Source organism: Brachycentrus maculatus, unplaced genomic scaffold (assembly GCF_059751285.1).
Source record: "Brachycentrus maculatus isolate JH-2025_06_01 unplaced genomic scaffold, ASM5975128v1 h1tg001152l, whole genome shotgun sequence".
Lineage (NCBI taxonomy): Eukaryota > Metazoa > Arthropoda > Insecta > Trichoptera > Brachycentridae > Brachycentrus > Brachycentrus maculatus.
The window spans coordinates 67,298-84,626 of record NW_028281844.1 but is presented as its reverse complement, the minus strand read 5'-3'; the positions used below and the strand labels follow the sequence as shown (position 1 = coordinate 84,626).

General features: G+C 32.8%; 2 protein-coding genes across 2 annotated transcripts; both read right to left on the bottom strand.

The window, feature by feature from the left end:
* Nucleotides 1-2,703: 2,703 nt before the first annotated feature.
* LOC148299437 (uncharacterized) lies at nucleotides 2,704-7,633 on the bottom strand. Its single transcript, XM_088276094.1, has 3 exons — nucleotides 7,066-7,633; nucleotides 3,836-4,009; nucleotides 2,704-2,970 (listed from the first exon to the last, which is right to left on the bottom strand). Exons 1-3 carry the CDS (start codon nucleotides 7,157-7,159, stop codon nucleotides 2,786-2,788), a joined length of 453 nt encoding a protein of 150 aa, XP_088132220.1. The 5' UTR covers nucleotides 7,160-7,633; the 3' UTR covers nucleotides 2,704-2,785.
* A 4,680-nt stretch (nucleotides 7,634-12,313) lies between these two features.
* On the bottom strand, nucleotides 12,314-17,329 carry LOC148299436 (vasotab-like). The gene is made up of 3 exons (XM_088276092.1): nucleotides 17,285-17,329; nucleotides 13,976-14,149; nucleotides 12,314-12,558 (listed from the first exon to the last, which is right to left on the bottom strand). The coding sequence occupies exons 1-3, from the start codon at nucleotides 17,304-17,306 to the stop codon at nucleotides 12,392-12,394; spliced, it is 363 nt and encodes a 120-aa protein (XP_088132218.1). The 5' UTR covers nucleotides 17,307-17,329; the 3' UTR covers nucleotides 12,314-12,391.

Below are 17,329 nucleotides of genomic sequence, written 5' to 3'. Positions count from 1 at the left end.
TATGTGGAAAATATGATATCCGTCAAGTGGCTGCCGCCAGTGTCGATACACATTTGTGCCCGTTTTATCTTATGTTTCTTTTTCAGGATTCTATCCCATCTACCGGGGCCAGTGTGAAGATTATGATTATTAGGAATAAATGATTCAGAAAATTATGAATAATTTATTCCACTTCGTGGTTTGTTTGTTCTGTCAGTAAAATGGTTGAATAATAAACCCGTTCATTGCAAAACATAAGTGTTTTATTTGATATATTTTTTTAAAATTATATATATATATATATATATATATATATATATATATATATATATATATATATATATATATATATATATATATATATATATATATATATATATATATATATATATATTTATATATATACATATACCTATATATATATACATATATATATATATATATATATATATATATATATATATATATATATATATATATATATATATATATATATATATATATATATATATACATATATATATATCAGGGACGAGAGATAAGGATGGACACAACCTAAGGGATGAGAGTTTAAAAAGGGAATAGCCTCCTGCGATGTAGAACAAAGATCTGATCCACAGCGAGAATAAATAATTATATATATATATATATATATATATATATATATATATATATATATATATATATATATATATATATATATATATATATATATATATATATTTATATATATATATATATATATATATATATATATATATATATATATATATATATATATATATATATATATATATATATATACATATACCTATATATATATATATATATACATATATATATATATATATACACATATATATATATATATATATATATATATATATATATATATATATATATACATATGAACCAGTTCAGGGTAATATTAATATAAATAAATATTGCAGTGTAAAATCACTAATATTTATTTTCACCCCCCCTGGGAATCGAACCCGGGACCTGCAGCACGGTAGCTAACCACACTGACCATTACACCACGGAGGCGGTTATATATATTTATATGTATATATATATATATATATATATATATATATATATATATATATATATATATATATATATATATATATATATATATATATATATATATATATATATATATATATATATATATATACATATATATATATATATATATATATATATATTTATATATATATATATATATATTTATATATATATATATATATATATATATATATATATATATATATATATATATATATATATATATATATATATATATATATATATATATATATATATATATATATATATATATATATATATATATATATATATATATATATATATATATATATATATATAATATATATATATATATATATATATATATATATATATATAATTATTTATTCTCGCTGTGGATCAGATCTTTGTTCTACATCGCAGGAGGCTATTCCCTTTTTAAACTCTCATCCCTTAGGTTGTGGCCGAAACTAGTTGGTTAATAAATAAAAATGTGAGTGGATCAGAACACAAAGTATTTTTATTTCTCGAAATAATATATCAATATGATCCACAAAGTTAATGCTTTCAATTTTCAAAACGTGTAAATTTTCTTTTTAAAAGGGCAAAAACAAATATTGTATTGTTTTTATTAATATGCGTTTAACTTTGGTATTTTTAAGTAATGAAATCCATTCAACTCAATGGTAGCCGACGAGATGTCTCGGTTAATGGCGGAGTGTCCGTATTTGCAGGCACGAGATAACTCGGAAGCACTTTTCGAGGTATATTCATCCACCATATTTACAATCTGGTGAAAACAGTACATACATTGACATCTGTTGACGTATTTTATAAAACACACTTTTAAGCAATTTATCGGTAAATTTCTAAAAGTGTTTCAGCTGACCGTACAAAGATGTCTACCACTTATTTATATCGTAGTCATACAGGAGAAAGTGACCAAGTGCATTTTTTACAAAAACGTGATCATTGACTATTCGATATCTTTGTTAGTTTGGGAGTACCTTTGATGCCCTTCCCACCCTGGCTTGTGAGGTCCTGGTACTTGACATCACATTCTTCGATGCGTCTCTTCAATTCCGCTAGAACACACCATATTGGAGAATTCAGAACAAAATAGCGGAGAAGACACATCACTAAAACATTGAAGTTTCTTATTTATTTTAACTGCAGACAGTTGGTAGAATCCATTTCAAATTGTTGGGTAATATATCCAAAATTAAACAAGGTTATTGGATTGAATTCTACTTTTATTTACATATCGTAGTCATACAGGAGAAAGTGATCAAGTGCATTTTTTACAAAAACGTGATCAATGACTATTTGATATCTTACTAGCTTAATATTGCCCTGAAAAACATCCCAAATGATTTTAAACTTGGAAGTATAGTATATTGACTTGTTAAAAACGACTAACTGCATTGATGTTCATTTTCTTGTCAATCAAAAGTGACTCAAATGGCCTTCCTGAACATTTTACGTTTGGTTAGTTGGTCACATTCTCCTGTACGACTACGATATACATCGACATACAATTGTTTTTAAACGCCGCAGGGTTCCAATCTTTCCATTTTGCTAAATTGTTGCCTATTTTCGTCCAATTATCCATTATTATTCTCTCTTCTCCGTCTTATTCCTTAATACTCAAAATTTAATAAAAAATGTATATAAAAAACAAAACAATTTATTTTAACAATTATTTTTACAAAAAATGTTTGGCCTGATAAGCACTGCTGCGGTTTTGAAAGGGTTAATAATAATATGGCGATCTGTTCATTGCAACTGGTTTTCCGTAAACTGGTGTTGCTGCAGGGCCTCCACTGGAAGCTGGAGCAGCTGCACTGGAAGCTGGAGCAGCTCTGGCTGAGTCTTCCACCGGACCTACTGAATCTCTCCGGTCATCCCTGCATGGCCCTCGGTGAATGTAGACGAACTCTAAACACCGAACAAAAAAAATTACATATTAAGAACAGTATTTTTTAAAATTCTATTCAGGTTTGTATTTTTTTTTTAAAAAACATTTACATCTGAAATATGTAATCATGTTTCAGATGCAAATGTATATATATTTCGTCCGCCTCCGTAGCAGCACGCTCGGCTACCGTTCTGGAGGTCCTGGGTTCGATTCCCAGGGGGGGTAAAATAAATATAAGTGATTTTTTCACTGTAATATTAATTTAATAGTACCCTGGACTAGTACCTGAAGCGGAGGGCTGATCACCTTTCCTTCATGTGTAAACGATCAAGATAACACTGCGTTTATATGAAGCAGTGCTATATGTATATGTATATGTATATATATATATATATATATATATATATATATATATATATATATAAATATGTATATATATATATATATATATATATATATATATATATATATATATATATATATATATATATATATATATATATATATATATATATATATATATATATATATATATATATATATATATATATATATATATATATATATATATATATATATATATATATATATATATATATATATATATATATATATATATATATATATATATATATATATATATATATATATTATATATATATATATATATATATATATATATATATATATATATATATATATATATATATATATATATATATATATATATATATATATATATATATATATATATATATATATATATATATATATATATATATATATATATATATATATATATATATATATATATATATATATATATATATATATATATATATATATATATATATATATATATATATATATATAGAAGTTTCTTACCATCATCAGGATTGTTGCAATTGTAGATGTTCCGGAGGCAAGGGTTGGAAAAGGTCCTCGACTCGTAGGTGTAATAGTTGACGGTGCAGATGGGGTCATAGATGAATGGACACGCCTGCGGGCAGTCTTCCCTTTGAGCGCTCGCAACCGCAAGCCCCGCGAGGACCAGGCAACCTGCAAGCAAATAGTGGCAAGAATGTATTATACCAAATCGCTCACTCCTTTCAAGAACGTCATATAATAAAAAATCGTCAATTTTCAGTTGTACATGTTTTCGGAATGCTTAGAAAATTTTCTATATCCCAGCAAAAGCGGCATATTTTTAACTTAATATTTACCCGCTACAGGGCAGAAAGTGTTATTTTTGCATTTGGAAGAAAAGATATTGTTTTATAATTTTTTTTTTAAATATGCTAAATATTTTTTAAATGGAGAAAAAACATTCAGGTTTTACCTTGAAAGATCTGTTGCACAGTAAAAAGTTCAATAAGTGGCTTGATATTTATTTTTAATACATTGTATTATATTTTTAAACTTTAAAAACGTTCTCCTGAAAAATCAAGTTTTTTGATTTATGACGTTCTTGAAAGGAGTGAGCGATATGTATACAATAATATGTGACGCGTTTTGTCTTATCAAGACATTGTGTTTGATAATGTCTTAATAAGAGGAAACGCGTCACATACTATCATATATATGTAAATAAAAGTAAAATTCACTCTAATAACCTTATTTATAAAGAACTAAAATCTAATTTATATAGAACTAAAATCTAACTCTGCAAATGTGAAAGGAGTAGGATCTAAGCTAACCCTGTCAATGTAGAAACAGAATCTAAGCTAACTCTGCCATTGCAGGGCCAGACTATTGAATGTGTTACCTCTCCGCGTAAACAAATGCACCTTCTCTAATCACTTTTAACCCTTCCCGGTTCTATGTCGAATGTCATTCGACATTTTTTTCTTCATCAGTTTAGTGTTAAAATACAATAATAATAAAACCCTTATCCGCACCCCAATGGTGCATAGGGCACTGCTTCATATAAACGCAGTGTTATCTTGATCGTTTACACCTGAAGGAAAGGTGATCAGGCCTCCGCTTCAGGTACCAGTCCAGGGTAATATTGAATAAATATTACAGTGAAAAAATCACTTATATTTATTTAACCCCCCCCCTCTGGGAATCGAACCCGGGACCTCCAGAACGGTAGCCGAGCGTGCTGACCATTACACTACGGAGGCGGACAAGCAAAATACAAGCAAACATATTTTTTCTCACTGGTATTTAGTGTAAAATGTTATAATAAGAGACAAGATTGGATACATTCAAAATAAAAATATATTTTTAACACAAGTGTAGTTTTATTTTAAAAAATCTTGGTATGTATTGTTTAACCCTGTATTGCTGTAAATCTATTGTGGACCTGGTGGAATTTAAAAAAAAAAAAATATGGACTGCAAAGGGTTAAGAAGCGTCTGAGACATTACTATCTATCATTAGAATCCTAATTGTCCATCAAACCTCTTTCCTCTACCTCCTTCCCTAAACTCCCTTCTTCTTTGCCTTCCTTATTATCATATATTTGTAATTTATGTTTTTTTAAATGTTCAAGTACTATCTACCCTCTGATTGCAAAAGGCGTTATATGGTTACATCACTAGTTATTAGGGAATTATGTAGTGAGTGTAGGGAAATAAGCGAATCGTGTAGGGAAGGATGAAAGCAGAGTGAACGCTGTTGAAATGCGCTCCCTCAGACGAATGTAGGGAAAATCGTTGTATGACAGGATTAAAAACGAATATATAAGACAGGAATGTAAACGTTGAACAAGGGATAATTGAAAAATTAGGAAGAGTTCTTTACGGTGGTATGGACATGTGGAGCGAATGGATAGCGAGAGAATGACTATGAAAATATATGTGGCGAATGTGAGCGGGAGAACAGAACGAGGACGGCCGAAAAAGACTTAGCAGTATCAGATGAATCAGAATCTAAAATCTGGTGGTGTCAAAAGTCTGCGTAATCAGAGGGCATGTATGACTAGATGTATGGATGTGAAGGAGGCGAGGAGTGTATGTCAGGACAGAAGAGTGTGGCGTTCCATCCTCTCTGCCTACCCTGTGGTGTAACGGCGTGATGGTAGTGGTAGAAGTCATACATATTGTATTAAGTAGAGGAAGACGTTGTATGATAGATGTTCGAATGGTGAAATAAGGAAAGAATGCAAGGCTAAGAAAAGCATTATTCTCATAATTAAGAAAGGTGTGTTGTGAAGGTTTGGACATGTGGAACAAATGAGTGAATAAAGGATGGTTAAACAAATTTATGAGGGGAATGTGGTTGGTTATAGAAGAATGCAATAACAATATGACACAAAAAACGCGCTTAGAGTGTCAGAAATGAAGACTCTGAGAAGCATAACAGGCAAGAGTCTTCGAGATAGATTGAGAAATGCCAAGATCAGGGAAATATGCCAGATCGAAGATGTCGTTAGGTGGGGAAGGCAACGAAGAAGACAATGGTATGCGCATGTGAGGAGAATGGAACCATCCAGACTCCCCCACATCGCACTGTACGGCCAACCCCATGGTAGACGACTCCCGGGCAGACCACCAAAGAGATGGGCCGATAGCTGGGAATCGACGTCGCAGGAGGCTAATCCCTCTTAAAAACAGGCCGCAAGGCCTATAATAATAAGAAGAAGAAGAAGAATAACAATATGTCTTTTCACACAATCTTCGCCTCTTTCACATCACTGAATGCAGTCGAATGGGTTCTCTTAGACGAATGTGTGGCAAAACGTTGTATGACAGATGTTCGAATGGTGATATAAGGAAAGAATCCAAGGATTTAGAATCAAGGAATGAGATAAGCATTATCGATAAAATTAAGAAGGGTGTTTTGATATGGTTTGGGCATGTGGAACAAATGAGTGACGGAAGGATAGTTAAACAAATTTATGAGGCGAATGTGGTTGGTAGTAGAAGCGGAGGAAGACCTCGAAAAACTTGGCATGATCAAGTATTTCAAATACTTGAATGTGGTCAGGTCAGGAGTCGAAATAATCGGCGGGTATGTATGAGGAGACGCACGAATCGAAAGAAGCGAAGAGTGTTTCCAGAGACAGATTGGTGTGGCGTTCTGTCCTCTCTGCCTACCCCTGCGGGGAAGCGGCGAGAAGGTTGGTCGGTCAGTATAGTAAGTTAGTTTATTTATAAAAAAGTACTTACATAAAGAAATTGCGCACTTCATTTTTGTAGCAATGATGGAGCAATCGACACGTTGATATGCTTTTACTTTATATATACCATCTGGAGGATGCATCTGTCTCAAATGCCAGAGATTGTCAAACTGTCATTGCTAAACCTTTTTACTTAGAGCATTGGTGCACTTCACTGAATTTTACCGTCCGGCAGTCCGGTTTTTAAAAATAAAAGCGACTACGACAGTTTAGCGTGATCGAATTTAAGAGCGCAGTGATCACGCACCGATCGAGCACAAAAGCACAAGCCAATCATCGTTTTATCACGCTAATTGAAGTGCCGGACGATAAAACTCCATGTAGTTCACAAGCGCTCTTAGGGCGTTTTTGCACGGAATTTTACCGTCCGGCAGTCTGGTTTTTAAAGATAATAGCAACTACTAAATAAAAGTGATCGAATTAATGAGCACTGTAATCACACACCGATCAAGATGGACAAAAGTACAAGCCAATCATCGCTTTATCACGCTAATTGAAGTGCCGGACGATAAAACTCCATGTAGTGCACAAGCCCTCTTAGGGCGTTTTTGCACTGCACGGAATTTTACCGTCCGGCGCTTCAGTTAGCATATAAAATGGATGATTGGCTTGCGATTTTGTCTTCCTTTCTTCGGATCAGTGTGCTCGATCGGTGCGTGATCAGAGTGCGCGTAAATTCGATCACGCCAAACTGTCGTAGTCGCTTTTATTTTTCAAAACTGCATTGTCCAACGGTAAAATTCCGGCACGTCAGTTAGCGTTTTATAACGACGATTGGCTTGGATTGGCTTGTGCTTTTATAAATCTTTCTTCGGATCGGTGCGTGAACGCGACAGAGTTAGAAACTCAGATATAAGAAAAGTCTGCGATGTTGAAGATGTTGTGCGATGGGGAAGAGAAAGAAGACGTTTCTGGAGAGATCATGTGAGAAGAGCGAGTTCCGATCGAGGGGTGAGGGTGGCAGCGGACAGCAGACCCCCAGGGATCAGACCCCCAGGAAGACCACCTAAACGATGGAAGGATAGCTTGTCTTCCACCTCCCAGGAGCGATTCGAGAATGACAGGACCTAGTCCTAAAAGAAGAAGAAGAAGAAGAGGTGCGTGAACGCGTTGCGCGTAAATTCGATCACGTTAAACTGTCGTAGTTGTTTTCATTTTTCAAAACCGGACCGCAGGACTGTGAAATCCCGTGTAGTGAACAAGCGCCCTTACGGTGCTAAAAACTTCCGTATTTTGTTCACCATGTGAAAATGTGATCGAAAAACGGGAAAAATGTGAATATTCCCAAATATTGCTTTTATTGACCATAGTTATTTTTTTATTATTATTTTTATTTATTTATTGCACATATAAGTTATATATATATATACTGGCAGTGCACAACGGAGTCCTGGTTCCAACTCTAATGTATGGAAGTGAAACATGGAGTTAGCAAAAGAAGGATGAAAGTAGACTGAATGCAGTCGAAATGCGATCTCTCAGAAGAATGTGCGACAAAACGATGTATGATAGATGTGCGAATAGTGAAATATGGAAGGAATGCAAAGCTGAGATAAGCATTATCGATAAAATTAAGAAAGGTGTGTTGAGATGGTTTGGACATGTAGAACGAATGAATGAGGAAAGAACGGTAAAACAAATTTATGAGGCGAATGTTAGCGGGAAAAGAAGCAGAGGAAGACCGAGAAAAACATGGCACGATCAGGTATGCCAAATATTTGAAAGTGGTCAGGTTAGGAGTCGTAACAATCGGCGGGTATGTATGAGGAGATGCATGAACGTTGAAGAGGCGAAGAATGTTTCCAAGGTCAGAGTGGTGTGGCGCTCTATTCTCTCTGCCTACCCCTGCGGGGAAGCGGCGTGATGGTTAGTTAGTTTGTTAGTTATATTCCCGGTAGTAATTTCTATTTCTTATTTTGGGACACGGGATTAAGGTTAACAAGACTGGAACACAAATAATATATGTAGTAAAAAAAAAGTAATACATGGCAAAATATAAAAACAATAAACAGGTATAATAAATAGGCAAAAGAAGCATATGTTAAAGAAATAAATATGAAATCATACGGTAGGAAGCATATTTAAAATAAACAAATCGTAGTCGTACAGGATAAAGTGACCAACTACCAAAACGTGAAATGTTCAGGAGGGCCCATTTAAGTCACTTTTGCTTGGCAAGAAAATAAACATCAATGCAGTTAATCATTTTTACCAAGTCAATATGTTATACTTCCGAGTTTAAAATCCTTTGGGATTTTTTCAGGGCAATATTAAGCTAGTAAGATATCAAATAGTCAATGATCAAGTTTTTCTAAAACAATGCACTTGGTCACTTTCTCTTGTATGACTACGAAATGAGAAAAAATAAAAAATTAGAAAATATAACAAATAAGAAAATTAAAAAAAAACATAAGGTGAAATAATATAATAAAACCCTTATCTGCACCCCAATGGTGCAGCATAGGGCACTGCGTCATATAAACGCAGTGTTATCTTGATCGTTTACACATGAAGGAAAGGTGATCAGCCCTCCGCTTCAGGCACCAGTCCAGGGTAATATTGAATAAATATGACAGTGAAAAAATCACTTATATTTATTTTACCCACCTTGAGAATCGAACCCGGGACCTCCAGAACGGTAGCCGAACGTGCTGATCATTACACTACGGAGGCGGACTAAGGTGAAAACAAAATTTAAAAATGTGACTAATCACTACATATATATCCTTCTATAAAATACCTTCCCAGATGATTTATTTAAGTAATATTTATTTATTTTAAACTTAAAAAAAAAAATAAACAGAGATAATTCGAATTTTTAAACAAGTATCCCGTAGACCCATTAAAATTGTTGTAAACAATTTAAAATACTAACGGCTTTAAAAGGAAATTAATAATGATAATTCCTTTAAAAAAATAACATTGAAGAAGTATCGATAAAATTATGGAATTTTAAATACCTACTTAAAATAACTTCACTATATAAATATTTGATTAAAATCCTACAGCTGATCAAATTGAAAATAATTTATTTTTGTTCAAACTGTTTGACATTTATTACCTGCATCTCTCCGTGAACAATGCAAGTTATAAATAATCCTTCAAGAAAGGTCTGAATCATGCCAATCCATCACCCTCACCGTCCATAAAAAAATCAAGTATTTTTATTTTTTGTATTATTTTTTTACATCTCATCAAAGATGAAGAAGAATATGGAAGTCTGGGCATTTACGGGGCTGACGACCATCATAGGCTGGTTTAAGTGATCATTTTACACATGTGTAACATTCAACAATTCTACCCATTATTGACAACCACACTACTCAAATTCTTGGACGTTCTATACATATGAACTAATTTTGAAACATTATTCTTGAATCACTAGAACTTCACTAATGACATCTATTGGTGAGATGATAAAGCTCTGAAGTTCTATCAAAAAATTCTCAAGTTTAAAAAAAAAACACTGAAGTTCCAGCAAAAAGTACTCAAATTTGAGAAAAAAACACTGAAAATCCTGCAAAAAGTTCTCAAGTTCGAGAACAAAAACTGAACTTCCTGCAAAACGTATTCAAGTTCGAGAAAAAACACTAGAACTTCACTAGAGACATCTATAGAGAGAAGCTTTTTCTTGAGCAGAAAATATTTTATTAGTATGTGAGTTCCGAATCCTGGATTATAATCACATACATGAGAAATATCAGAAAAAATCATTTTCTTTTTTATTATTTAAGCTTATAATTTGACCAGTTAATTTATTTAAAACATTTTGAATTTGGACACACTCTAAATATTTTTATTTATTTATATACTAAATAGTATACATTTATTTAAAGAACAATTATAAACAAAGATTATAAACATATTTAAAAAAATTTAAAAATTACAGAGTGAAGCCACCTTGTGTGTCTTGTCGGTGGAGTTCTTTTTACATACATTTTTTATTGTTTTCATCCATTTTAACCTAATATACATGTACAAAAGCGAGAGAAAATTAAGAATATAAACTATTTTACAATTTTATAAGAATTAACTCTTGATCATTTAATAATAATAATAATAAAACCCTTATCCGCACCCCAATGGTGCGTAGGGCACTGCGTCATATAAACGCAGTGTTATCTTGATCGTTTACACATGAAGGAAAGGTGATCAGCCCTCCGCTTCAGGTACCAGTCCAGGGTAATATTGAATAAATATGACACTAAAAAAAAATCACTAATATTTATTTTACCCCCCTTGGGTATCGAACCCGGGACCTCCAGAACGGTAGCCGAGCGTGCTGACCATTACACTACGGAGGCGGACATTTACCCATTCCTTTATTTTGCCTTTGTTCCATATTTTATTTTGACCTCTAACCTCCGTCGGCAACAAATTAAAAATGTTCTGAACGATATATTGCAGTGTTCGACTCCCATTTTTACTGTTAATTCTTGTATCTATCAAACCTTCGTTTGATATTTGTTGATAATTGATATGCATTTTCTTGGAAAGTGAATGCATATCAATTTTTCGGCTGTCCTCTGCTTCTATTGCCAACCACAATCGCTACATAAATTTATTTTACTATTTTTTCTTCACCCATTCTATTCACATGTCCAAACTATCTCAAACCTTCCATTATTTGATGGATAATGCTCATCTCAGCCTTGCATTCTTTCCTTATATCACCATTCGAACATCCATCAAACAACGTTTTGCCACACATTCGTCTGGCAGAACTCATTCAAGAGAACTTTTCTTGTAATAACAAAACCTTTGTCTCATCAATAGATGTCACTAGTGAAAATTGTAGCCGTTCTTGTACAATGTTTGAAAATTGATCGTATATATATATATATATATATATATATATATATATATATATATATATATATATATATATATATATATACATAAATATATATATATATATATATATATATATACATATATATATATATATATATATATATATATATATATATATATATATATATATATATATATATATATATATATATATTATACATATATATATATATATATATATATATATATATATATATATATATATAGAATTTCCAATTTGGGTAGTGTGGGTGTCAATCATGGGTAGAATTGGTGAATATTACATGTGTGTAAAGAGATCACATAAAGTGAAACCAGCCTATGACGGTCGTAAGCGCCGTAAATGCCCAGACTTCCATATTCTTCAAAATAATATGAAATACTATTCTAAAGAAAATAATAAATATATTGAAGCAAATTTATTGATACGTTGTATTTTTTTTTGTTTGTTGAAAGAAATGATTTCAAGAAAATTTCATTTTCTAATAGTAGTATGATCTTTTCTTTGGCATCAGATCTTCGGGGATTGGTTCTTCGGGGATAGGTTCTTCGTGAATGGGTTCTTCAGGAATCGGTTCCTCCGGAGTCGACGATGGTCCTGTTCTTGATTTCAAATCGTCACAACTTCCCCGAAGAATGAAGAGGTACTCTATAAAAAAATAAAACATAAAAGATACATTAGAATCCTCAACAGGGACTAAGCATTCTTCTTCGCGAAGGGCATGATAAAATACATGTGGAGCCGATAAACACAACTAAGTTTGGAGTAAGGTCCTTACAAAATATATTGCCTCTACCGAAATTATAAAGGTAGGGGAGAGGCACCCCTACCTTTATAATCCAGCATTGGAGGACAGAAGGCTAAAGAAGAAGATCAGCTAAGGGTGTCTTTTCTTCTTCTTCTTCTACCACTTGATCTAGGCATCTTCGTGGCATTTTTTAAAGAGGGATTAGCCTCCTGCGATGTCGATTCCCAGCTATCAATCCAACTCTTCGGCAGTCTGCCTTGAGGTTGGCCGTGCAGTGCAATGTGGGGGAGTCTGGATGGTTCCATTCTCCTCACATGCGCGTACCATTGTCTCCTGGGTTGCCTTCCCCACCTAGCGACATCTTCCATCTCTCATATTTCTCTTATACTGGTGTTATTTATTCTAGTGAAGCATAGAGTTGGCAAAAAAAGGATGAAAGACGACTGAATGCAGTCAGAATGCGATCTCTCGCACTGTTCCTCAAAACAATGTATGACAGATGTTCAAATTGTAAAATAAGGAAAGAATGCAAGGTAGACATGAGCATTATTGATAAAATTAAGAAGTGTGTTCAGATGGTTTGGGCATGTGAATCGAATGAGTGAAGAAGGGATGTGGATGTGTTTGACAAAATAGTAATCTAACGAAATATTCCATCTCTTTTATGTATTCATTTTAAATTAAACACAGATTTTTTGAGTCTACCAAGTTGAACTAAGTAGACTCAAAAACTAGCCAAATCTGTGTTTGATTTATAATTAATAATAATAATAATAATAAAACCCTTATCCGCACCCCAATGGTGCATAGGGCACTGCGTCATATAACGCAGTGTTATCTTGATCGTTTACACATGAAGGAAAGGTGATCAGCCCTCCGCTTCAGGAACCAGTTCAGGGTAATATTGAATAAATATTACAGTGAAAAAATCACAAATATTTATTTTAACCCCCCTGGGAATCGAACCCGGGACCTCCAGAATGGTAGCCAAGCGTGCTGACCATTACACTACGGAGGCAGACAAAAGGCAGACAAGGACTTTTATGTATTCATTTTAAATTAAACACAGATTTTTTGAGTCTACCAAGTTGAACTAAGTAGACTCAAAAACTAGCCAAATCTGTGTTTGATTTATAATTAATACAAAAATTAAAATGGAGTTCTACAATAAATAATCTTCCATCTCGCATATTTCTGTTATCCTGGTGTTCCTCATTCTATCTCGTAGACTTTTGCCAGATATGCTCCTTAGATTCTTCATTTCTGACGCTCTTTGCGCGTTTTTTGTTGCTGCTATTGTTTTGCATAATTGCTTACCATCGTCAGGGTTGTTGCAGTTTTGGACTTCGAGGAGGCAAGGGTTGCCGAAGGTCTTCAGCTCGAGGGTGTTGTAGCTGATGGCGCAAACTGGGTCGTAGTTTCGGGGACATCCTTGAGGACATCCAGGAAGTTGGGCTCTGGCGACAGCCGAGAGAGCGAGCACCAGAAAACCTGCGAGCCATACCATACAGATTCAAACTCGCATCCCTAATTTAGTAATTTCTTATTTATAACCCTTTTCCGCACCCAATGGTGCATAGGGCACTGCATCAAATTGACGCAGTTTTATGTTGATCATTACTTACATGAAGGCAAGGTGATCACTCTTGCGCTTCAGGAACCAGTCCAGGGTAATATTAAATAATTACAGTGTAAAATCACTAATATTTATTTTCACCCCCCCTGGGAATCGAACCCGGGACCTCCAGCACTGTAGCTAAACACGCTAATCATTAAACCACGCAGGCGGAGTAATTTCTAACCAACCAAATATTTCCATTGTAAAATCTAATGAATTGCTATTTCCTGTGGAATTTCATCATTTTTTTATATATTACATATCCTTCATACCCTTTTTTTATCTCTGAATGTTTTTAAATAGTTATTTTAACATAAATGTGGAATTGTTTCATTGGCTTTGTTTCTATTAATGTAACTACATATTTTTGTTAATGTAATGTAATGTTTATTATTGTAAATGTAACTTTTTTTATTATATACTTTTTTAAATGTAAAGCTGTACAATTCCCGAACAAATTTAAAAATATATATATCATTCACTCCTTTCAACAATGTCATATATCGGTAGTGTAAACGCAAAGGGGTGAATCTGTCTCAGACCAAATTTTGCAGGAGAGCAAAAACAAACTTGTGAAATTAAATAACTCACTTGTTTTATGTATTTTCATATGTACATATCTTATTAAACCCTTATCCGCACCCCAATGGTGCATAGGGCACTGCTTCATATAAACACAGTGTTATCTTGATCGTTAACACATGAAGGAAAGGTGATCAGCCCTCCGCTTCACTTACCAGTGCAGGGTAATATTGAATAAATATTACAGTGAAAAAATCACTAATATTTATTTGACCCCCCCTGGGATTCGAACCCGGGACCTCCAGAACGGTAGCCGAGCGTGCTGACCATTACACTACAGAGGCGGACGGACGGTACATATCTTAATAAAACTAAATAAGTATTGCAACTACAGCTTTATCATTTTGCCAGATTATGGAATACACTATTTTAGACATTTTGTGGAACTAACTTGACAGATATACTTGAAAATTTGACAGATATACCCCTTTGCCATTACACTACCGATATCAATTACAATTTTCAGTTGTGCATGTTTTTGGAATGCCCAGAAAATGTACTATATCCTAGCAAAAGCGGCATATTTTTAACTTAATAATTACCCGCTGTTGCGCAGAAAGTGTTGTTTTTGCATTTTGAAGAAAAGGTATTGCTTAATTATTTTTTTAAATATACTAAATATTTTTCAAATAGAGAAAAAACTTTCAGGTTTTACCTAAAAAGATCTGTTGCACAGTAAAAAGTTCAATAAATGGCTTGATATTTATTTTTAATATTTTACTATTTTTTAAGCTTTAAAACGATCTCGTGAAAAATCAAGTTTTTTTATGTATGGCGTTGTTGAAAGGAGTGAGCGATATGTAAATTGTATTTCACATAACTCGCCCAAACTAGAAACAATCTCTCTTGATTAAAAAAAAGGAATTTCAATGTTTTCAAACTCAATTTGAAAAATGTTGATTGGTCATTTCTTTGTGACGTTAACATTGAACAATCAATATTATAATATAATCAATTATATCCTTTAATTGGAGATAATCCACATTTGTGAACAAGTATTTGGACACACTCAAAATGTTGTAAATAAATTAACTGGTCAAATTATATGCTTAAATAATAATAATAATAAAACCCTTATCCGCACCCCAATGGTGCATAGGGCACTGCGTCATATAAACGCAGTGTTATCTTGATCGTTTACACATGAAGGAAAGGTGATCAGCCCTCCGCTTCAGGTACCAGTCCAGGGTAGTATTGAATAAGTATGATAGTGAAAAAAATCACATACATTTATTTTACCCCCCTTAGGAATCGAACCCGGGACCTCCAGAACGGTAGCCGAGCGTGCTGACCATTACACTACGGAGGCGGACATAATAAAAATAAAAAATAGAAATAATAAAAATAAAAATGATATTTTCTGGCGTTTCTCATGTGGGAGTATGTGATTAGAATCCAGGATTCGGATCTCACATACTAATAAAAGCTTTTTTCATCTCACCAATAGATCTCTCTTGTGAAGTTCTAGTGATTATAGAACAATGTTTCGAAATTGGTTCACATATCGCTCCCTTCTTTCATGAACGTCAAAAATCAAAAATCGTCAATTTTCAGTTTTGCATGTTTTCGAAATGCCCAGAAAATATACTATATCCCAGCAAAAGAGGCATATTTTTAACTTAATATTTACCCGCTACAGGGCAGAAAGTGTTGTTTTTGCATTTTGAAGAAAAGGTATTGTTTAATTTTTTTTTAAAAGATATTAAATATTTTTCAAATGTAGAAAAAACCTTCAGGTTTTACCTAAAAAGATGTGTTGCACAGTAAAAAGTTCAATAAGTGGCTTGACATTTATTTTTAATACATTGTGTTATATTTTTAAACTTAAAAAACGCTCTCCTGAAAAATCAAGTTTTTTGATTTATGACGTTCTTGAAAGGAGTGAGCGATATAGCTCCCTCCTTTCAAGAACGTCAAAAATCAAAAATCGTCAATTTTCAGTTGTGCATGTTTTCGGAATGCCCAAAAAATGTACTATATCCCAGCAAAAGAGGCATATTTTTAACTTAATATTTACTCGCTACAGGGCAGAAAGTGTTGTTTTTGGATTTTGAAGAAAAGGTATTGTTTAATTATTTTTTTAAATATACTAAATATTTTTCAAATAGAGAAAAAACCTTTAGGTTTTACCTAAAAAGATGTGTTGCACAGTAAAAAGTTCAATAAGTGGCTTGACATTTATTTTTAATGCATTGTGTTATATTTTTTAAACTTTAAAAACGTTCTCCTGAAAAATCAAGTTTTTTGATTTATGACGTTCTTGAAAGGAGTGAGCGATATATGGAACATCCAAGAAATTGAGTTGTGTAAATTAAACATGTTTAAAAGGTACTTGTTGGTTTATATAAAATGCAGTTTCACAAAGAAATGTTAGTAAAAAAAAATAGATAAAGTTAGTTTTGAATGGAAGAAATTTTTTTACTTACAGAAAGAAATCAGCCCCTTCATATTGTTTGGAGATACAAAAAAGT

Bases quoted from the DNA above. Each gene is read 5' to 3' on its own strand.
- LOC148299437 (XM_088276094.1), bottom strand. From the start codon at position 7,159: ATGCATCCTCCAGATGGTATATATAAAGTAAAAGCATATCAACGTGTC. The intron at 4,010-7,065 runs GTAAGTACTTTT...ATTTGCTTGCAG, and splicing joins GAAGTGCGCAATTTCTTTAT to GTTGCCTGGTCCTCGCGGGG. The intron at 2,971-3,835 runs GTAAGAAACTTC...TTCGGTGTTTAG, and splicing joins TTGCAACAATCCTGATGATG to AGTTCGTCTACATTCACCGA.
- LOC148299436 (XM_088276092.1), bottom strand. From the start codon at position 17,306: ATGAAGGGGCTGATTTCTTTCT. The intron at 14,150-17,284 runs GTAAGTAAAAAA...TATGGCTCGCAG, and splicing joins GAAGGGGCTGATTTCTTTCT to GTTTTCTGGTGCTCGCTCTC. The intron at 12,559-13,975 runs GTAAGCAATTAT...ATTTTTTTATAG, and splicing joins CTGCAACAACCCTGACGATG to AGTACCTCTTCATTCTTCGG.